Source organism: Callithrix jacchus, chromosome 4 (assembly GCF_049354715.1).
Source record: "Callithrix jacchus isolate 240 chromosome 4, calJac240_pri, whole genome shotgun sequence".
Taxonomy (NCBI): domain Eukaryota; kingdom Metazoa; phylum Chordata; class Mammalia; order Primates; family Cebidae; genus Callithrix; species Callithrix jacchus.
This window is the reverse complement of record NC_133505.1, coordinates 61,300,830-61,325,159: the sequence shown is the minus strand read 5'-3', so window position 1 is coordinate 61,325,159 and position 24,330 is coordinate 61,300,830. Positions and strand designations below refer to the sequence as shown.

At 38.7% G+C, this 24,330-nt stretch overlaps 1 protein-coding gene across 2 annotated transcripts in view; it reads right to left on the bottom strand.

The window, feature by feature from the left end:
• Window positions 1-24,330, bottom strand: part of FBXO9 (F-box protein 9) — a 49,267-nt gene that overhangs the window by 4,907 nt on the left and 20,030 nt on the right. For both annotated transcript variants that reach the window (XM_078369380.1, XM_054254100.2), the window contains exons 6-11: window positions 23,617-23,747; window positions 22,431-22,545; window positions 1,715-1,833; window positions 1,442-1,532; window positions 709-804; window positions 295-388 (exon numbers count right to left, since the gene is read on the bottom strand). In XM_078369380.1, coding sequence (XP_078225506.1) covers window positions 295-388; window positions 709-804; window positions 1,442-1,532; window positions 1,715-1,833; window positions 22,431-22,545; window positions 23,617-23,747 — 646 coding nt within the window. The remainder of the gene's footprint in view (window positions 1-294; window positions 389-708; window positions 805-1,441; window positions 1,533-1,714; window positions 1,834-22,430; window positions 22,546-23,616; window positions 23,748-24,330) is intronic.

Sequence of the window (24,330 nt, the reverse complement as noted above, 5' to 3'; positions counted from 1 at the left end):
AATGAGGGAGCATGTACCCCAGGTACACCCGTGAACTGCAGCAGCAGTCTGACTTATTGCTGTTTCAGCTTTAAAGCTGTGTTTTTGTTGATTGTTGCTTGTTAATAAAAACAGAAAGAAAAACATTTTAGAAAACTCTTCAGTTTTCTTCAGTGATTGCTAGAAGTTAATATACATTTTGTATAATAGTATAAACAATCAGATAGGGTTTTTTTGTTATTGTTCTAATTGAGAATGCTTGACTGAATAGGCTATTAAGATAAGAAAATTATTAATTCCACCTCATATACTCACTTCTTCTTTTTTCTTAGTTATTACAGCAAATACTTTGGTCTGATTGTCTGTGTCTTGTGACAAGCGATAGTGACCTAGTAGAATTGCATCAGTCCTTAAAAAGAAAAAAAAATTGAATCTAAATCAGTTATTAGGTGGATTTAAGTAATCTAAGAAGTAATAAATTACAACAGTATTTACTCTTGCTTGAAAAGAATCAGCTAGAATTGAGTAAATCTCAATTCCAAGGTTCCAAAGACGTAGTGAAGTAGATTCTCTAAAGAAAAGCCCAGAAATTGGTATTTTTCACAAGTCCCCAAATGATTGCTTTAAAAATCATCTAGTATTAAGTGAAGGAAGCACTGGGTTACATTAACCTGCAAGCAACCATATAAAATGTAGACTGAATGAAAAGCCATTAAAAAAAAATACTACCTGGTATTCCTAGTTCTTAAACGAGGAACAATGGACTGAGGCTCCTCAGGGGTTGTCAACATCATCACATGGCCATCAGGAAAGAATCTTATGTACCTATATAATAAAAAAAAAAAAAAAGACCAAAACATACCCCATACACAAAGTATAAAACATGTCCTTATCTATCAGTACCTAGGTCTATTTGTATCTATGAAACCAACACTAAGATACCATGGGCTAAAGAACTGCTAAAACATTAAACAAATATGACTATCTGTTAGTCCAGCAACAAAGAACCAAAGATACATTAACATCATCTTCAGGGGGAACTGCTGAACTTTTAAGTTGCAGTCACTGAATAAAGTTAAATATTGTTTTATTAAAGTTCTGTGCTTTTCCCAAAGCAACAATTTCAAACAAAGTGAGAGCCAGTAACACGCAATAGTTAACATGTCTATTTTTTTCTAACTGATAGTAATATTTGGTGGGGAATAAAAGCACAAGCTATTTGAAAAGGCAAATAAGCATACCCAGGGCAAAAGACAAGGAGAAATCTAAAAGAGGCCAGAAGAAATTATATAATTTATATTAGCCTATTGGTTTTTTGAGTGCAATTCCTATATTGTAGTACTAGATAAAAATGCTGAGGGCCATTTTGAAGGTCAATCAAAAGCAACAAAGAACAGATGTCCATATAACTAATACATGGAGAGAGAGAATTTTCCACTCACTCAGTGTACTACAGTTGTACCTGTAATATTCCACTTGGTGCCAGGCTCTATAGAAACCATCAAGAGACTGTTCTCCTTGACGAATATATGTGGTTTTACTGATATACACTCCTATGAAAAGAATTTTTAAAAGTTATAATCATATTAAGACATTTCCATTATTATATTTACTGTGGTATCCTTTAAACATGCTTATAGTACTCATGTTCATCACAGAAAATTTAAATGACATATTTATCAAAGTCAGCATTATAGATCACTATTTCTGTTGAGTTCTACAGAATTCAACTTACCATCAAAACGAACACGAGGCCGTTCTAAAAACATTTCCCTCCAGGATGTGTAAGGAACAAGTTTAATACAGCTTCTGCCCCAAACTTTCAAGCAGGCCAGACGCCATATTTCAGGGTCTCTAGGGAATAAAAGCACACTATCGATAAAGACTAAGTTCCTATACACAAGAATAAATATTTTTGCTATCAGCCATCTTTTATTTAACAAGTATTTGTTGAACATCTGGGAGGCACTGTTCTGAGGAGAAACTAATGGACAAGGAAAATACCCTGCTCTTTTACTGTGGGAAAGCAAATTGAGAGAAAAGCTTCTGGTAGTATACTTAGTGCAAAAATCAACCAGCAGACAGAAACAATGGTGATGAGAAAATAGAGGCTATCTCAGGGAGGCCAAGAAATGCCTCTCTGGGAAGGTGATCATAGTGATGGGGATAAGTATCCCAAGCAGCCAGAGCTAGAAGGAGCACACAGCTGTGGCAAAGTGGGCATTGTGCAGAGGGAAATATACGATGAGGCAGTCGGAGCAGGTGAGGTGGCATCTTGTAGGCTGGAGGGGTTATTTACATAAGATGGATGCCACCAGAGGGTTCTGAGCATGATTTATGCTTCTATTGTAAAAGATCACTCTGGTCACCGGGCAAGATGGCGGAATAGGAACAGCTCTGGTACACAGCTCCCAGCGAAATCAACACAGAAGGGGCATGATTTCCACATTTCCATCTGAGGTACCTGGTTCATCTCATTGGGACTGGTTGGACAGTGGGTACAGCCCAAGGAGGGTGAGCCAAAGCAGGGTGGGGCATCCCCTGACCCAGGAAGCACAAGTGGCCAAGGAACTCCCTCTCCTTGCCAAGGGAAGCCATTAGGGACTGTTTATTGCACTCCCGTCCACATACTGTGCTTTTCCCATGGTCTTCACAAGCCACAGGCCAGGAGATTCCCTTCGGTACCTACATAAACACCAAGGCCCTAGGTTTCCAGCACAACTGGGCAACAGTTTGCATAGAAACCAAATTAGTTGCAGCAGTTTTTTTTTTCCCCATATCCCAGTGGCACCTGGAACACCAGCAAGACAGAACTGTTCACTCCCCTGGTAATGGGGCTAAAGTCAGGGAGCCAAGTGGTCTGGCTTGGTGGGTCCCACCCCCACAGAGACCAGAAAGCTAAAATCCACTGGCTTGAAATTCTTGCAGCCAGCACAGCAGTCTGAGCTCAATCGGGGTTGGTTGCACTCAGTGGGAGGAAGGGTATCCACCACTGCTGAGGTACAATAGGCGGTTTCAACCCCACAGTGTAAGAAAAGCTGCTGGGGAACACCAAACTGGGCAGAGCCCAACACAGCTCAGCAGCCACAGGCACTGTGTCACTAGATGTCCTCACTGGGAAGAACATCTCTGAAAAAAAGGCAGCAGCCCATCAGCCTTCCTGGAACAGAACACCTGGAAAAAGGGGCATTAGTGGGTATAGCTTCAGCAGACCTAAACGTCCCTGACTGGCAGTTCTAAAGAGAGCAGATTTCCCAACATTGTGTTCCAGCTCTGATAAGGAACACACTGCCTCAAGTGGCTCCTTCACCCCCATGTATCCTAATAGGGAAACACCTCCCAGTAGGGGTCAACAGACACCTCATACAGGAGAGCCCTGGCTGGCATCTGGTGAGCACCCTTCTGGGATGAAGGTACCAGAAGAAGGAACAGGCAGCAATCTTTGCTGTTGTGCAGTCTCCACTGGTGATTCCCAGGCAAGCAGGGTCTGGAGTGGACCTGCAGCAAACTCCAGCAGACCTGCAGCAGAGGGGTCTGACTCTTAGAAAGAAAACCAACAAACAGAAAGAAATAGTTTTAACATCAACAAAAATGACATCCACTCAGAAACTCCATCCAAAGGTCACTGACTTCAAAGACCAAAGGAAGATAAAGATGAGAAGAAACCAGCACAAAAAGGCTGAAAACTCTAGGGATCACAGCTTCTGGCCAGCAAGGGAACACAACTGTATGGAGAATGAGTTTGATGAACTGACAGAAGCAGGCTTCAGAAGATGGATAATAACAAACTACTCCAAGCTAAAGGAGCATGTTCTAACTCAATACAAGGAAGCTAAGAACCTTGAAAAAAAGTTAGATGAAATGCTAACTAGAATAACCAGTTTAGAGAAGAACATAAACAACCTGATGGAGCTGAAAAACATAGCATGAGAACTTTGTGAAGCATATGCAAGTTTCAATAGCTAAATCATTCAAGCAGAAGAAAGGATATCAGACACTGATTAAAAGACAAGATTAGAGAAAAAAGAGTGAAAAGAAATGAACATCTCCTCCAAGAAATATGGGATTACATGAAAAGACCCAAATTTACCTTTGATCAGTGTACCTGAAAGTGAAGGGAAGAATGAAACCAAGTTGGAAAACACTCTTCAGGATATTATCCAGGAGAACTTCCCCAACATGGCAAGGTAGGTCAACATTCAAATTCAGGAAATACAGAGACCACCACAAGCTACTCCTCGAGAAGAGCAACTCCAAGACACATAATTGTTAGATTCACCAGAGTTGAAATGAAGGAAAAAATGCTAAGGGCAGCCAGAGAGAAAGGTTGGGTTACCTACAAAGGGAAGCCCATCAGGTTCATAGCAGATCTCTCAGCAGAAACCCTACAAGCCAGAAGACAGTGGGATTCAATATTCAACATCCTTAAAGAAAAGAATTTTCAACCCAGAATTTCACATCCAGCCAAACTAAGCTTTATAAGCAAAAGAGAGATAAAATCCTTTACAGGCCAGCAAATGCTGAGAGATTTTGCCACCATCAGGCCTGTCCTACAAGAGCTCCTGAAGGAAGCAGTAAACATGGAAAGGAACAACCAGTACCAGCCACTGCAAAAACATACCAAATCTTAAAGACCATCGACGTTAGGAAGAAACTGCATCAACTAATGGGCAAAATAACCGGCTAGCATCATGTCAGGATCAAATTCACAGATAACAATATTAACCTTAAATGTAAATGGACTAAATGCCCCAATTAAAAGACACAGACTGGCAAATTGGATACAGAATCAAGACCCATCGGTGTGCTGTATTCAGGAGACCCGTCTCATGTGCAAAGACACATAGAGGCTCAAAATAAAGGGATAGAGAAAGGTTTACCAAGCAAATGGAAAGCCAAAAAAAAAAAAACCAGATGTTGCAATCCTAGTCTCTAATAAAAGAGATTTTAAACCATCAAAGATCAAAAGAGACAGAGAAGGGCATTACATTATGATAAAGGGATCAATGCAACAAGAAGAGCTAACGATCCTAAATATATATGCACCCAATACAGAAGCACCCAGATTCATAAAGCAGGTTCCTAGAGACCTACAAACAGACTTAGACTCCCACACAATAATAGTGGGAGACTTTAATACTCCACTGTCAATATTAGACAGATCAACGAAACAGAAAATTAACAAGGATATCCAGGACTTGACCTCTGCTCTGGACCAAGTGGACCTAATAGACATCTACAGAACCCTCCTCCCCAAATCAACAGAATATACATTCTTCTCAGCAACACATCGCACCTATTCTAAAACTGACCACATAATTAGAAGTAAAACACTCCCTAGCAAATGCAAAAGAATGGAAATCGTAACGTTCTCTCAGACCACAGTGCAATCAAATTAGAATTCAGGATTAAGAAACTCACTCAAAACTACACAACTACATAAACTGAACAACCTGCTCCTGAATGACTACTGGATAAATAATAAAATGAAAGCAGAAATAAAGATGTTCTTCAAAACCAATGAGAATGAAGACACAACATACCGGAATCTCTGGGACACATTTAAAGCAGTGGGTAAAGGGAGATTCATAGCACAAAATGCCCAACAGAGAAAGCAGGAACAATTTAAAATTGACACCCTAACATCATAATTAAAAGAACTAGAGAAGCAAGAACAAACAAATTCAAAAGCCAGCAGAAGGCAAGAAATAACTAAGATCAGATCAGAACTGAAGGAGACAGAGACACAAAAAACACTTCAAATTGATATATATATATATATATATATATATATATATATATCAATCAGTGAATCCAGGAGCGGGTTTCTTTTTAAAGATCAACAAAATAGAATGACCTCTAGCCAGACAAAGAAAAAATGAGAGAAGAATCAAATAGATGCAATAAAAATTGATAAAGTTGATATCACCACCAATCCCATAGAAATACAAACTACCAACAGAGAATACTATGAATACCTCTATGCAAATAAAACAGAAAATTTAGAAGAAATGGATAAATTCCTGGACACTTACACCCTCCCAAGACTAAACCAGTAGAAGTCAAATCCCCGAAGAGACCAAAAACAAGGTCTGAAATTGAGGCAACAATAGCCTACCAATCAAAAACAGTCCAGGACCAGACGGTTGCACAGCCAAATTCTACCAGAAGTACAAAGAGGAGCTGATACCATTCCTTCTGAAACTATCCAAAACAAATGAAAAAGAAGGAATCCTCCCCAACTCATTTTATGAGGCCAACATCATCTTGGTACCAAAACCTGGCAGACACACAACTACAAAAGAAAATTTCAGGCCAATATCTGTGATGAGCATCGATGCAAAAATCCTCAATAAAATACTGGCAAACCAAATCCAACAGCACATCAAGAAGCTTATCCATCACCATCAAGTCAGCTTCATCCCTGGGATGTAAGGCGGGTTCAACATACACAAATCAATAAATGTAATCCATCACATAAACAGAACCAAAGACAAAAATCACAAGTATCTCAAAAAGATACAGAGAAGGCCTTCAACAAAATTCAACAACCGTTTATGCTAAAAACTCTCAATAAACCACATATCGATGGAACGTATATCAAAATAATAAGAGCTATTTATGACAAACCCACAGCCAGTATCATACCGAATGGGCAAAAACTAGAAGCATTCCCTTTGAAAACCAGCACAAGACAAGGATGCCCTCTCTCACCATCCTATTCAACATAGTATTGGAAGTTCCGGCCTGGGCAATTGGGCAAGAAAAAGACATAAAGCGTATTGAAATAGGTAAAGAGGAAGTCAAATTGTCTCTATTTGCAGATGACATAATTGATTATTTATTTATTTGTTTATTTTTTGAGACAGAGTTTCAATTTCACTCTTGTTGCCCAGGCTGAAGTGCAATGGCATGATCTTGGCTCACGACAACCTCCGCCTCCCAGGTTCAAGCAATTCTCCTGCCTCAGCCTCCCAAGCAGCTGGGATTACAGTCATGTGCCACCATACCTGGCAAATTTTGTATTTTTAGTAGAGACAGGGTTTCTCCCTGTTGATCAGGCTGGTCTCGAACTCCTGACCTCAGGTGATCCGCCCGCCTCGGCCTTCCAAAGTGCTAATATTATAGGTGTGAGCCACCGCACCCAGACAATTATATATTTAGAAGACCCCATCATCTCAGGCCAAAATCTCAAGATGATAAGCAACTTCAGTGAAGTCTCAGGATACAAAAATCAATGTGCAAAAATCACTAGCATTCCTATACATCAATAACAGACAAACAGAGCCAACTCATGAGTGAACTTCCAGTCATAATTGCTACAAAGAGAATTAAATACCTAGGAATACAACTTACAAGGGATGTTAAGGACCTCTTCAAGAACTACAAACCACTGCTCAAGGAAATAAGGCAGGACACAAACAAATGGAAAAATATTCCATGCTCATGATTAGGAAGAATCAGTATGGTGAAAATGGCCATACTGCCCAAAGTAATCTAGAGATTCAATGCTACCCCAATCAAGCTACCACTGACTTTCTTCACAGAATTGGAAAAAAAACCTTAAATTTCATATGGAACCAAAAAAGAGCCCACAGAGCCAAGACAATTCTAAGCAAAAAAAAAACAAAGCTGGAGACATCATACTACCTGACTTAAAACTATACTACAAGGCTACAGTAACCAAAACAGCATGATACTGGTACCAAAACAGATATATAGACTGATGAAACAGAACAGAGGCCTCAGAAATAGTACCACACACCTACAACGTCTGATCTTTAACAAACCTGACAAAAACAAGCAATGGGGAAAGGATTCCCTATTTAATAAATGGTGTTGGGAAAACTGGCTAGCCATAAGCAGAAAGCTGAAAGTGGACCGCTTCCTTACACCTTATACAAAAATTAACTCAAGATGGATTAAAGATTTAAACATAAGACCTAAAACCATAAAAATCCTAGAAGGAAACCTAGGCAATACCACTCAGGACATAGGCATGGGCAAGGACTTCATGACTAAAACACCAAAAGCAATGGCAACACAACCCAAAATAGACAAATGGGATCTAATTAAACTAAAGAGCTTTTGCACAGCAAAAGAAACTATTATCAGAGTGAATAGGCAACCTACAGAATGGGAAAAAATTTTTGCAGTATACCCATCTGATAAAGGGCTAATATCCAGAATCTACAAAGAACTAAAACAAATATACAGGGAAAAAAACAACCCCATCAAAATGTGGGCAAAGGATATGAACAGACACTTCTCAAAAGGAAACAGTTATGCAGCCAACAAACATGTGAAAAAAAAGCTCATCACTGGTCATTAGAGAAATGCAAATCAAAACCACATTGAGATACCATCTCAAGCCAGTTAGAATGGCAATCATTAAAAAATCAGGAGACAACAGATGCTGGAGATGATGTGAAGAAATAGGAATGCTCTTACACTGTTGGTGGGAGTGTAAATTATTTCAACCATTGTGGAAGACAGTGTGGCAATTCCTCAAGGATCTAGAACTAGAAATATCATTTGACCCAGCAATCCCATTACTGGGTGTATACCCAAAGAATTATCAATTGTTAACACATGCACACGTATGTTTATTGCAGCATTGTTCACGATACCAAAGACTTGGAACCAACCAAAACACCCATCAATGATAGACTGGATAAAGGAAATGTGGCACATATACACATGGAATACTATGCAGCCATAAAAAAGGATGATTTCATGTCCTTTGCAGGGACATGGATGAAGCTGGAAACCATCATTCTCAGCCAACTAATACAAGAACAGAAAATCAAATGCCACATGTTGTCACTCATAAGTGGGAGCTGAACAATGTGAACACGTGGACACAGGGAGGGAACATCACACACCAGGGGCTGTCGGGGAGTAAGGGGCCAGGAGAGGGATAGCATTAGGAGAAATACCTAATATAGATGAATGGTGATGGATGCAACCAACCACCATGGCACATGTATACCTATGTAACAAACCTGCATGTTCCACACATGTACCCCAGAACTTAAAGTACAATTAAAAAAAAAAAAAAGGATCACTCTGGTGGTTTATGAAGAATACGCTCTAAGGTTTTAAGAGTGGAAACAGGAAGACCAGGCAGGATGCCACTGTGTAACCCAAACCAAACAGAACAGTGGCTGAGTCAGAAAGGTTATTGTAGACGTGGTAAAATGGTCAGACTGGATATAAATTTTGAAGGTAGTACCAACAGGACTTTGTTTAAAAAATTAGTGCAAAAAGCTAAGTAAAACATGTATTAAAAATTGACATGATTCTGCTATAACTTAAAATATTTTTAACTCCATCTCTAACTTAAAATATTCATTTTTTTTAAAGTGATGAGGTCTTACTATGTTGTCCATGCTAGAGTGCAGAGACTATTCAAAGGTATGATCCCACTATGGATCAGCATGGGAGTTTTGACCTGCTCCATTTCCAAAGTGGGCTGGTTCATGACTCCTTAGGCAACTTGGTGGTTCCCAGCTCCTGGGAGTTTACCACACTGATACTTAATGTGGACACCCAATCTGCATAGAGTACTACAGCCCAGAACTCATAGGCTCAAATAATCCTCTTGTCTTAACCTCTTGAACAGATAGAACTACAGGCACGTGCACCACCACAGCCAGCTAAGCATTCAGTTACAAAGATGCAAAAACCAGCCTGGGCAACATAGCAAGACCCTGTCTCTTAAATCGTTTTAATTAACCAGGCAAAAATACAAAATGAAAAAAATAAAAATTAACCAGGCATGGTGGCACACGCCTGCAGTTCCAGTTCCTCAGGAGACTAAGGCAGGGGGGTGGCTTGAATCCAGGAGTTTGAGGCTACAGTGAACCATGGTGGCACTACTGCACTACAGCCTGAGCGACAGAACAATAACTTGTCTCACTCATTCAAAAATAAGTAAATGAAGCAAAAACTACCTACATCAGTGTCAGATTGAAAAAGTCCCTTCAAATTTATATTAAAATGTATAGTTAAAATGTTTGCTTTTTAACAATTACTTTTATGTTGACACATGAAGTTTTATTCCTGAACATCTGCTAAACCAACTCTTTATTTTTGTTTTTAGGCTACTCAAGTTTTAAGCAGTGGGAGTGGGGAAAGAACAAAGAAATCTGTAACTGGTTGTGATCAGTTAGATGTAAATACCGCTGCACTCAGACCAGCCCAATTCCTACTTTATAGTCTTTTCTCACATACAATTACAAGTTAATTGATTAACTATGAAAGTTGTCAAAATCAAATGAATCACTAATGTGAAGAAAATCCTGACAGAGCTGGGGAAAGGCCATGAAAATAAGGTTCTCATGCTTGTATGCCTGATAAGACTACAAAAACCACAACCCTACACAAAGGCCATTACAGACTTATACAAAAAATGCTTCTACAAGGACATGTGCCCAGCAAACTGCCTATGCAAACCTGAACTGGCATTACCCTTGTAGCCAAGGATAATTATTTCTAAAACAATTAAGTAATCCTTCTCATTTTTTCCTTTAAAACCCTGCCTTTCTTTATCTCCCGAATAAGCACATCGTTTCCTATGGCATGTGTATTCCCACTGCGATGCTCTAGCCCCAGATAACTTTTGGGAATTTGGTATTTAGGTGGTTTGTTTAGGCTGACATACAGAAGTGTCAGAAGTGGGATGTGAAAAAGATCACCAGCGGAAGAAATCAGAGATTCTTGGAGCCAGTGTGCAGTACTTAACTGAAAGCACTATACTTCCACGGCTTGCCTTTTCTACGCTGGTGGATCTTCTTTCAGGCAGAGCCTTCTTCCTTTTGGTAGAGGCTTTCTGGTATCATTTGGAATCTGGTTTGGATAAGGTCACCTTTATAAAGGATCATACATCCCTTTTGGGAGGATAAACTTTTTGTCTTTCCTGGTAAGTTCTCTCTGGTGCAAAGAAAGGTATCTTTTTAGATTGGGTACTCTTGGTTTCTACAGAATTTACATTCTGTCCACCTGTCTTCCAAAAGTAAAAAAGTCAATTTACTTTTGATTTTGTCTGCACACTCAGTTTAATATTTTGTTTGATCTTCATGCCTAGGTTAAAATATTTGTGAATGTTCTTATTCTGGTTTGACTCTTTTCCCTTGCTGCTTTCTGAAAATCTTCCATGAGCAAAAATAAAGATTCTGAATGGTGGGCATAAGATGGCTAATTAAAAACCACGCGGGCCCGGTACAATGGCTCACGCCTATAATCCCAGGGATTACTGAGGATTGGGAGACTAAAGTGGGCAGATCACCCAAGGTTGGGGGCTATAGACAAGCCCAGCCAATATAATGAAACCCCATCTCTACCAGAAATACAAAAATTAGCCGGGTGTGGTGGCGCATGTCTGTCATCTCAGCTACTTAGGAGGCAGAGGTTGAAATGAGCCAAAACTGTGCCACCACACTGCAGCCTAGGCGACAGAGTAAGACTGTCTCAAAAGAAAAAAACAAAAGACAAACCACTTGGGGAGTCACCATCACCTAAAACACAAGTCTAAACTCCTGACATTCCCTGACAGGATTTGCAGAATTTTCTTTGCCCTTGAGAAATTAGTAAGAAACAGAATGGGATTCTCAAAGGTTAAAACATGCCAGGTTTTCTGGGATTCCAGCTGACTACATCTTATAGCCTATTTTTGTGCACATTTTTAAACTGATGGGCAAAATTACATCAAGAAAAATTATTACCATTCAAAAACCTGCAACTATAGAATATATAGTCTAAGTTCTCTATTTTTTCTTCATATTTTGAATCTGCTGACTTTTCCATTCATGTTGAAATAAAACTCACTGCTTATGACATGTGAACCAAGATTAAAGAATTTTTTGTAATTTGCAGGTTATTTAAACCTTATTTCAAAATACAGAATAAGAAATAAAGAAATCAGTAAGTAGGAGAGAGAGATGTGAAGAAAGTTACAAAGATATATTTTTGGTTAGAAAAAGGTTAAAAAGAGAATAATTTTGCACAAAACAGAATCTTGTAAGGTAGATTTTTGTCCTGAAGTAAAAAGACTAGTTCAGAAAGAGGAAGGTACACAAGAGCAGAAAGTTCAAGCATGTTATCAATGTAAGTTGTGATAAGGTTCATAAAAGAAATTGTGTGTGTGTTCAAATTGGCTATAATTGAAGAAAATTGTTTAAAGTCTAAATATTGAGCTTTGCTACTAGAAATACACTAATACAAAACTAAAAAGCTTGGTGCTCTGTTAGAACAGTAAGGTTTTCTTAAAGTATGTATTTGCTCTTAGTACTAATAAAATTACAAGAGGTTTTGATTTTAAATTCTAAAACCTATTGAACAGCCATCTGCAAAACTAGTTTCTACTTCTTCCTGGGATCTAATTAATTTCCCTGGTTCCAAGTTGGAAATGCTGTCTTTTTCACTCAGACTGGAAATTTCACTTTTAGGTAAACTTTTTCTTTCTGAAACTTCTCAGATTTATATCAGAAGTTCAACTTTTGCTGTACCCCTCCTGCACATGATTTGCAGGTCATACACCTTTGCCTTCTGTTCTTTCTCCCCTTGAAAAAGTGAATTTTTTTGCTTTGCTGGGGTGATAACGCTCTCCTTCAACCTTTTTATCAACTCCAACTTTTTTCCCTCTGGTTCTCGCTCTGCTATTAACAGTCTGACACTGAAATGGTGTTTCTGTTTTTTTTTGCTTTTGAGATAGAATCTTACTCTGTCATCTGGGCTGGAGAACAGTGGCATGATCATGGATTACTGCAGCCTTGAACTCCTGGGCTCAGGTGATCCTTGGCCTCAGCCTCCTGAGTAGCTAGGACCACAGACATACACCACTACACCCAGCTAATTCTATTTTTTGTAGAGACGGGGTTTCACCATGTTGCTCAGGCTGGTCTCAAACTCCTGGGCCCAACCCACTGAGCCACATCAGCCTCCCAAAGTGCTAGGATTATCAGTGTGAGCCACTGCACCAATTTTTTTTTTTTTTTAGACAGGGTCTTACTCCATCACCCAGGCTAAAGAGACATGATCACCGCTCACTGCAGCTTTGATCTTTCAGGCTCAAGCCATCTTCCTCCCTCAGCCTCCCAAGTAGCTAGGCATGTACCACCACACTTGGCTAATTTTTTTTTATTTTTTAATAGAGATGTTGTCCAGGCTGGTCTTGAACTCCTGAGCTCATGCAATCCTTCTACCTTGGCCTCCCAAAGTGCTGGGATTACAGGCATGAGTGACCATGTCCAGCTTGAATGTTTATCTTACAGGTCTAGAAGAGCAATGTTTTCCTCCAAAATAACTTGATTCTGTACTCTTGGCTTTTTCTGATATTGGAATTATTCCATGTAACCAGGAAACTTCTTACACTATTTAAGAGCCGTGTATTCTGCTCAAGGTATCAGTTTTTTTGTTTATATTCCTCTCTAATGTAGACACGTAGCCTTGCATACTTGCTGTCCCTCATTAAATTCAGGTACCCTTTTATCAGGTTTAACTTCCAATTTATCAAAACAGGTTTCCCACAGGAGAAGCAATTACACTACGAAGATATTTATCTTTTTGGCAACTGGCCTAAAAAACATTTGACGTTTTATCAATTTAATGCCTGTGTTGCCTTTATTAGGTTTTTGATTATTTAAGAAAACTGAGGCGGGGCGCGGTGGCTCACACCTGTAATCCCAGCAGTTTGGGAGGCCGAGGCAGGTGGATCACGAGGTCAAGATATCGAGACCATCCTGGTCAACATGGTGAAACCCTGTCTCTACTAAAGATACAAAAAATTAGCTAGACATGGTGGTGCGTGCCTGTAATCCCAGCTACTCAGGAGGCTGAGGCAGGAGAATTGCCTGAACCCAGGAGGCGGAGGTTGCAGTGAGTCGAGATTGCGCCATTGCACTCCAGCCTGGGTAACAAGAGCAAAACTCAGTCTCAAAAAAAAAAAAAAAGAAAAGAAAAGAAAATTGAGCTTTAAAAGAATTAAGGCTTTTACATCCATGTAACTTTCTGCACTGCTTTTAAGATTTTTTGATTATCAGTACAATTAAATGAGTAACTATTAGTTAACAATGGCCAGCAATTTTTTTTTATCAAATGTTTTGAACCTTTGACATGATATCTCCAGCGGGTTTCTCCAGGATCAAGATCCCAAATTAAGGCTTTCTGATCTAAAATTAACTTTGGGATTTTCTAGCTGGGCTCCTGGAGAGCCTCAAAGGATGGATCTCTCATTCTGTAGAGGTATCAAATGATTAGCCTCACTTGATAAATTGTATGGGAGGCACTGTTAATTATTAGATCTTCTTTCAGTTACATCTGTGGGTATGCTACTGAGATAAATGTTCCAAAAACTACATAAACTCATAGAAATCTAATATGCTCTCAGTTATAGATTTCTATTATGTCAAATATTTTCTAAAGTTATATTTGTATAGATGTTATTGAGTATTCTAAAGATTAGATGAAATTTATATAAAAGTCTGATAGTCCTGATGTGACACTGTCAGTTATGATTCTGGTTATCTTAAAATGCTACATGTACTAGAAAAAACTAAATTTCCTTGTCAACTGAGAACTTTCATCAGATATTTCATGGTTATTCTTTTTGTCATCACAATTACTATTTTGAATTCTCTAAAAACATTTGCAATCAGCTACAGTCCAAAACTGCTATTCATGGAAAAGACTCTAGCAGTACTCTGGAACAAAGATTTTCGGTAACTTTAAAAACAGTGGAGTCAATAAAAATTTCCCAAATTCTAATAAATTCATAGGTTCATAAAACTGTTAATAAAGATCCAGCAAAACAAAAAATTACACAAAATTGATGTAACTGATGAAGACAATGTCTTTATGATTTTAGAAGCCTTTTGTGAACAAAGGTGGAAGCATTTGCTTTTTCTCCAATTCCTCCAAAATTCAGAAACTATTTGTATTATTTTTATTTACTTAAGTTCAATGAAAATCTACTTTCTTTATATGAGGATACAATTAGAAACATCAGTTATATTACCAAGGCTTTGCCTGAAAATGTCATACTTATGAATGTGCATAAAATACCTGGCTTCAAAGGTTCTTAGCCTTATTGTGAGTAAAACCTGTTACTTCCTAGCAGGCCCAAGAACCTTAAGACTGTAAGTGAAGTCTAAAGTCTGCCTCTCTTTGACCTCCTAGCCTTAACAGATTTTTAAATCTGAAATCCCTATATGACCAATCTAGGAAAGAAAAAATTTCTTTAAAAAACTACAGTACACCTGTTGTTATCCACACGTACACTCGACTGTTTCCTGAATTCTCCTAGTTTCCTCCAGGATTGGGCTACAATACTCCAACTAAAAACAAAACCTGTTCTGCTCCTAAAGCCCTATATTCAAATTTTCAGAAACAAGTTTCATGCCTGATATATGAGCCACACAACAATATCATGACCAGAGACATTCAAACATAATCAGGAGAAGCTGATGTTTTTGTGAAAGCTGTAGGCAGTTTTTCCTATGACAGTAGAACCACATCAGAGTAAGACTTCTACCCCCACTTAATGCTACTTTTTTCACTTGACAGAATAATGGTGTAATTGAAATTTCATAATCAATAGCTTCTGCTAGTAACTTAACAGAATCTAACCCAAGAAATCTTTTAGTATCCATTGGTCAAAAAAGAAAGTATCTGTGCTATTGCTAGTACTATATGCTGTACCTACATAAATACCTCTGATAAAGTTGAGACCCACGCACATAAAACAAGAAAACAGGTTGCATGATTATAAAAGATCTCACCTAATTCCCTGTGGTCACTCATTTATTCAATTAGTTGTCTTTAAGCCTCAGTTCATGGCTCAAAACCATCATGCAAATTGGAATTGTCATATTAACTACTAACTTTGTATCTGTTATTTGTTAAATGTCTGCAGAAGTATCACACCTAATAATGATGCTGGCCCACCATTTTGAGATAACAAAAGACTATGGAACAGACAAAAATCAAACTTAATAATGGAATCCAGGTAGATACAGCCTGAGAGTCAATCCCTTCAAATGTCCCTTCTTGCTCAACTGTGGCTTAAAAGGGTTTTGACATGGACTCCTAGTCCCCAACATGGGATGAGACTAGCAATCAGGATAAGTCTATCCTGGTATTATGGTATGTCAAAACCCAACTATATGATGACTGATCAGATAAAGATATTGATCAAAAGGGAAAATATGTAAGTTGTTAAAATAAAAATGGAGTCACTAATGTTAAGAAAACCTTGACAAACAGAGCTGAGGAATTCCATGAAGAGAAGGTTCTGAGGCTTCTATGCCTGGTAACAAAAAACACTACAAGAAAACACAACTTTGCACAAAGGCCATCACAACTTTATACAAAAAATATTTTTGCTGCTAGGACATCTGCTCAAGAAACTGCCTGTCCAATGTCAGACTGGCATCGCCCTTGTTACTGATCTTTGTAGTCAGGATTAATTATTTCAAAACAATTATGTAATCCTCCTCACTCTTTCTTTTAAAAACCTTTGTTTCCCTGAATAGTTTACTATGGCATGTGTATTCCCATTGCAATGTTTTATTCTCAAATTTCTCATAGAGTCTCTCTGCTTGTTATTTAGGTTGACAACAGTGCTAGAGACCCTAGTGGCAATCCACTAGGTGTTTAATAGGTACTTGTTAAATAGACTAGCAAATAGAATTGTGAAAGAGAATCTTCAAGAAATTCAAATATTTTATGAAAACTACAAGATTCCAAGTGGAATTCATTTATTTAAAAATAATGCATCTGAATTTTAAGAACAAAAGTTATCTTTAAAAATTCTATATAAGGACTAAGTATATGTTTTTATATAAGATGGCCAAGAAAGACTAGTCTCAAATGAACTTATATTAAACTAGCATTATTCTTCACATAGCAAAAAAAAGAAATTTTTTTTAACTTTTTAGTTTCGGGAGTACATGTGCAGACTGATTCTATAGATCAATTGTGTGTCAAGGGGGTTTAGTGTAGATGTTATTTTGTCATCCAGGCAATAAGCATAGTACGCAATAAGTAGTTTTTGATCCTCACACTCCTCTCACCCTCCACCCTCAAGTAGGCCCTAGTATCTATTTTTCCCTTCTTTGTGTCCATGTATGCTAGACGTTTAGCTCCCACTTATAAGTGAGAACATGTGGTGTTTGGTTTTCTGACCCTATGTTAATTCACTTTGGATAATGGCCTCTAGCTTCATCCATGATGCTGTAAAGAATATTATCTCTTTTTTTGGAGACAAGGTCTCACTTTGTCACCCAGGCTGGAGTGCAGTGGCATGAACATGGCTCACTGCAGCCTTAACCTCCTGGCTCAAGCAATCCTCCCACCCTCAATCCCCCAAGTAACTGGGACTGTAGGCACACACCCCCAAGTCCAGCTAATTTTTATATTTTTTGTACAGATGGGGTTTTGCCATGTTGCCCAGGTTGGTCTCAAACTCCTGAGCTCAACTGATCCACCCACCCTGGCTTCCCAAAGTGCTGGGATTACAGGTGTAAGCCACCACATCTGGCCTGCAAAAGATATGATCTCATTCTTTTTTATAAGTGTGTAGTATTTCCTGGCATATATATACCACATTTTCTTTATCCAGTCTACTGTTGAAGGGCATTTAGGCTGAGTCTATGTCTTTGCTATTGTGAACAGTGCTGCAACAAACATATGTGTACATGTGTCTTTATGGCAGAATGATTGATATTCCTTTGGGTATATACTCAATAATGGGATTGCTGGGTCAAATGGTAATTTCTCTTTTAAGTTCTTTAAGGAATCGCCAAACTGCTTTCTACAGTGACTGAACTAACTTACATTCCCACAACAGCATGTAAGTGTTCCCTTTTCTCAGCAGCCTTGCTAGCATCTGTTTTTTCTTTCTTTTTTTTTTCTGAGGCGGACTTTCACTCATTACCCAGGCTGGAGTGTAATGGCGTGATCTCGGCTCACCACAACCTCCGCCTCCTGGGTTCAAGCAATTCTCCTGCCTCAGCCTCCTGAGTGGCTGGGACTACAGGCATGCACCACCATGCCCAGCTAATTTTTGTATTTTTAGTAGAGACTAACATGGGGTTTCACCAGGTTGACCAGGATGGTCTCGATCTCTTGACCTTGTGATCCACCCACCTCTGCCTCCCAAAGTGCTGGGATTACAGGCGTGAGCCACCACGCCCAGCCTGTTTTTTCTTTTTAATAATAGCCATTCTGACTGGTGTGAGATGGTATCTCATTGTGATTTTGATTTGTATTTCTCTAATGATTAGTAATGTTGAGAATTATTTCATATGCTTGTTTGCCACATACATACTTTCTTTTGAAAAGTGTTGCCCAATATTTAACGGGATTGTTTTTTTGCTTGTGAATTTAAGTTTCTTATACAATTTTATTTATTTATTTTGAGAAAGAGTGTTGCTCTGTCAGACAGGCTGGAATGCAGTGGTACGATCTCAGCTCATTGCAAATTCTGCTTCCTTGGTTCAAGCGATTCTCCTGTCTCAGCCTCCTGAGTAGATGGAATTAGAGACCCATGGCACCATGCCCGGCTAATTTTTGTAATTTTTAGTAGAGAATGGGGTTTCATAATGTTGGCCAGACTGGACTCAAACTCCTAACCTCAAGTGATCTGCCTGCCTCAGCCTAAGGGTTTTTATAGTTTTATGTTTTACATTTAAGTTTGCAATCCATCCTGATTTGATTTTTGTTTACCATGTAAGGAAAGGATCCAGTTTCCATCTTCTGCACATGGCTAGCCAGTTATCTCAGCACCATTTATTGAATAGAGTCCTTTCTCACATATAGCAAAATTTTCAAAATACAGAGTAACTTTTAACCTCAAGAAAATTCTAGAGCTGTTTTAATCTAAACCATTACCACCATGGGTTTACGGTTACTATACGAGTGGCTTAAATATATTTTTCTAATATAATTTCTTTTCCCAAATCAGTTAACATGCAAACCCTGTGGAAGTAGTATGGGTTCCTACATCTGTCCTACATATTATTCTATACCCTAGAAACCCAGCATATTCTAGCCTTTAAATTCTAAGTTATTTGGCCAGGCATGGTGGCTCACGCCTATAATCCCAGCATTTTAGACTGCACAAAGCCATGACTGACTGAGAATCACTCTCTGGGTAGATAACAGGCACCTTTCTGGCCCCTTCCCTCAGATTCTTTCCTCTCCCCTCCACCTAAAGACAAGGCCTCCAAGTCCTTATGGTACCTTGTGATGACTTTTAAAAGTGTGTTCAGCTTTAAAAAGATCCTAATTAAGGCTGGGCATGGTGGCTCAAGCCTGTAATCCCAGCACCTCAGAGGCCGAGGTGGGTGGATCACTGAGGTCAGGAGTTCGAGACCAGCCTGACCAACATGGTGAAATCCCGTCTCTACTAAAAGTACGAAAAAATTAGCTGGACATGGTGGCATGGACCTGTAGTCTCAGCTACTCGCAAGGCTGAGGCAGAAAAATCATTTGAACCCAGGATGTATAAGGTGCAGTGAGCTGAGACTACGCCACTGCATTCCAGCCTTGGTGACAGAGTGAGATTCCGTCTCAAAAAAAAAAAAAACGAGGCAGCAATTAAGAGCCTACCACACAAAAAAAGCCCAGGTCCAGACGGGTTCACAGCCGAATTCTACCAGACACACAAAGAGGAGCTGGTAACATTCCTTCTAAAACTATTTCAAACAATCCAAAAAGAGGGAATACTTCCCGAATCATTTTACGAGACCAACATCATCCTGATACCAAAACCCGGCAGAGACCCAACAAGAAAAGAAAACTTCAGGCCAATATCCATGATGAACATAGATGCAAAAATCTTCAATAAAATACTGGTAAGCCGATTGCAACAGCACATCAAAAAGCTTATCCATCATGATCAAGTAGGATTCATCCCGGGGATGCAAGGCTGGTTCAACATACAAGCAAGTCTATAAACGTAATTCACCACATAAACAGAACCAAAAACAAAAACCACATGATTATCTCAATTGACGTAGAGAAGGCATTTGACAAAATTCAACAGCCCTTTATGCTAAAAACCCTCAATAAACTCGGTATCGATGGAACGTATCTCAAAGTAATAAAAGCTATTTATGACAAACCAACAGCCAATATCATACTGAATGGGCAAAAACTGGAAGCATTCCCTTTGAAATCTGGCACTAGACAAGGATGCCCTCTTTCACCACTCCTATTCAATATAGTACTGGAAGTTCTAGCCAGAGCAATCAGGCAAGAAAAAGAAATAAAGGGTATTCAAATAGGAAAGGTGGAAGCCAAATTGTCTCTATTTGCAGACGACATGATAGTATACCTAGAAGACCCCATCACCTCAGCCCAAAAACTCCTGAAACTGATTAGCAACTTCAGCAAAGCCTCAGGATATAAAATCAATGTGTAAAAATCACAAGCATTCATCTACACCAATAACAGACTTAAAGAAAGCCAAATCAAGAACGAACTGCCATTCACAATTGCTACAAAAAGAATAAAATACCTTGGAATACAACTCACAAGGAACGTAAGGGACCTCTTCAAAGAGAACTACAAACCACTGCTCAACGAAATCAGAGAGGACACAAACAGATGGAGAAACATTCCATGTTTATGGTTAGGAAGAATTAATGTCGTGAAAATGGCTATACTGCCCAAAGTAATTTACAGAATCAACGCTATCCCCATCAAGCTACCATTGACTTTCTTCACAGAACTGGAAAAAACCACCCTGAACTTCATATGGAACCAAAAGAGAGCCCACATAGCCAAGTCAATTCTAAGCAAAAAGAACACAGCGGGGGGCATCACACTACCGGACTTCAAACTATACTACAAGGCTACAGTAATCAAAACAGCATGGTACTGGTACCAAAACAGAGATATAGACCAATGGAACAAAACAGAGGCACCGGAGGCAACACAACATATCTACAACTATACAATCTTTGATAAACCTGACAAAAACAAGCAAGGGGGAAAGGATTCCCTTTTTAACAAATGGTGTTGGGAAAACTGGCTAGCCATGTGCAGAAAGCAGAAACTGGACCCCTTCCTGACACCTTACACTAAAATTAACTCCAGATGGATTAAAGACTTAAACATAAGACCTGGCACCATAAAAACCCTAGAAGGAAATCTAGGCAAAACTATCCAGGACATAGGAGTAGGCAAGGACTTTATGAACAAAACACCAAAAGCATTGGCAACAAAAGCCAAAATAAACAAATGGGACCTAATGAAACTCCACAGCTTCTGCATGGCAAAAGAAACAATCACTAGAGTGGATCGGCAACCAACAGAATGGGAAAAAATTTTTGCAGTTTACCCATCTGACAAAGGGCTGATATCCAGAATTTACAAAGAACTCAAACGGATTTACAGGAAAAAAACAAACAAGCCCATTCAAAAGTGGGCAAAGGATATGAACAGACACTTTACGAAAGAAGACATACATGAGGCCAACAATCATATGAAAAAATGCTCATCGTCACTGGTCATCAGAGAGATGCAAATCAAAACCACATTGAGATACCATCTCACGCCAGTTAGAATGGCGATCATTAAAAAATCTGGAGACAACAGGTGCTGGAGAGGATGTGGAGAAATAGGAACACTTTTACACTGTTGGTGGGAGTGTAAATTAGTTCAACCATTGTGGAAGACAGTGTGGCGATTCCTCAAGGCCTTAGAAATAGAAATTCCATTTGACCCAGCAATCCCATTACTGGGTATATATCCAAAAGACTATAAATCGTTCTACTCTAAGGACACATGTACACGAATGTTCATTGCAGCACTGTTTACAATAGCAAAGACCTGGAATCAAACAAAATGCCCATTGATAATAGACTGGATTGGAAAAATGTGGCACATATACACCATGGAATATTATGCAGCAATCAGAAATGATGAGTTTGTGTCGTCTGTAGGGACATGGATGAATCTGGAGAACGTCATCCTCAGCAAACTGACACAAGAACAGAAAATGAAACACCGCATATTCTCACTCATAGGTGGGTGATGAAAAATGAGAACACATGGACACAGAAAGGGGAGTACTAAACACTGGGGTCTATTGGGGGGAAAAGGGGAGGGCCAGTGGGAGGGGGAGGTGGGGAGGGATAGCCTGGGGAGAAATGCCAAATGTGGGTGAAGGGGAGAAGGAAAGAAAAGCACACTGCCATGTGTGTTCCTACGCAACTGTCTTACATGCTCTGCTCATGTACCCCAAAACCTAAAATCCAATAAAAAATTAAAAAAAAAAAAAAAAATCTAAGTTATTTGAGAAAATTATGTTAAGTGCAGCTTAGCAAAACTTGTTTAAGTTTTAACTCAAAACACCAATCAAGTTATTTTATCAAGTTTGGTAAAGGACCATAATCTTTGCTTTCACCGTTGCCCGAGTTGTTTAAAAAACAAAAACTAAGTACCTGGCACAGATGTAGAATCCTCTGCACACCAGGGACAACTGCTCCAATGATCTGAGATCCAAGTCACTAGATACCACCCATCGGAAGATGTACATGAGGACCTCCATTGGCAGCACTGCAAAAAAAAATCATCCTTCAGTGACTCTCTATGTCATTCTGTTGTCACAACTACATTCCCAGTACAAGCATACATTCCTAGAAATTTATAAATCACACCCTCTGTATTGCTCAGAGCTACAGCATGAAAGTATTCAGCTACTAAATAATAATGGTTCCTAACATCAAGACATAAATATCTTTGTTTTTTTAGTATAGATCTGAAGCTACTTTTTATAAAGCAATGTTTACCCTAAGATTATTTTACCAGAAATATATTAAATGTTTTAGAAAAATAATCTGTGTGTGATCCATATGGCATCTATTTTATCTATCTCTGTCACCTCCTTGAAAATTTTCAATTGTCATCCTCTGAAAAAGCCCCCAACTAAACACATTATTAATTCATATTATTTTTCACATATTAAAAAATACATTAATTTTTTTTTTAGACAAGGTCTTGATCTGTTGCCGAGACTGAAGTACAGTGGTGCAATCTCAGCTCACTGCAGCCTCCACTTCCCAGGTTCAAGCAATTCTCATACCTCAGCCTCCCAAGTAGCTGGGACAACAGGCATGCACCATCACGTCCAGCTACTATTTGTATTTTTAGTAGAGATGGGGTTTCACCAGGGCCAGGCTGGTCTTGAACTCCTGGCCTTAAGTGATCCTCCCAACTCAGCCTCCCAAAGTGCTGAGATTACAGGCATGAGCCACCACATCCAGCCAAAAATACATTAATTTCTAAACATTCAGCCTGTCTCAGGACAGTTGTCCAACATGGCTGAAATGCTTCATGACACCACTATTCCTCCAGTTTTCTTAGGGTTACTTCAACAACTCAGACTCACCTGTTAGATCTTTACAGAAAAAGGTATGGCATCCTTAAACACCAGCACTAAAAACTGTTCTGCTTCAGATTTTAAAACAGCTTACTAGTATATGCAAATGATAATTATAACTAGATCTTCTGCCATATTCTAAACTAGAGCAGCAGTTATCTGGCAAATTATCTGACCTAATAAATTTAAAATTTTTAATCTAAGGTTAAGCTATTTCTCACTGAGTTATAAAAAACAAGTATTCAAACCTGATACATGAGTCTGACTGCTCTCAAGCTCAGGCTGACACAGTTTGAGCACAGACTCCTGAAATGTGAGTTGCTGCTGAAAGTAGGACAAGAGATCTGCCATTTTGCTATCATCATCATTATCTTCAATGCTGAAAAAAGGGAGGTGAATAAAGTAAGTGCCTCAGTCTACAACTGTATAGTTTAGAAACTGATTTTTCATACCATTTTCAAATTTGCTTTACAAAAAGCCACCTAAAACTTATTCAACATGTGATACACATTTTTAAATGTGATCAATGTATCCTGCCTTACAAAGGAATACTGTACCAAGTTTTTCAAAGAAAAAAAGCTTCAGTAATTATCTAGAAAGAATTAGAATTTTTGAATATAGGTATTGAGACTTAACTAATTAATTTTATTATAAAGTAGAGATTTTATGTGTTAGTGAAAACTTTCAAATGATTTCAAAAATCTTAATGTAGTAAGTTCTTTAACCTTATTCTAACTGGATAAAAACCAAATCTACAGATGTCATTTTAGGTACTTACTTAACAAGGGTTTTCTAAGAGATTTGCCTCATCAGCCTACCTTTAGAGAGGAAAATACCTAATTTGAAAACATCTTAGGGTGCACAAATCATCTACCAATATACACAAATGTGTAGTTAAGGGTGATTAAAAAAAAAAAGTCTGAGCTTTCTATTTTTACTGAAGTAAACCTTAAAGATAGTCA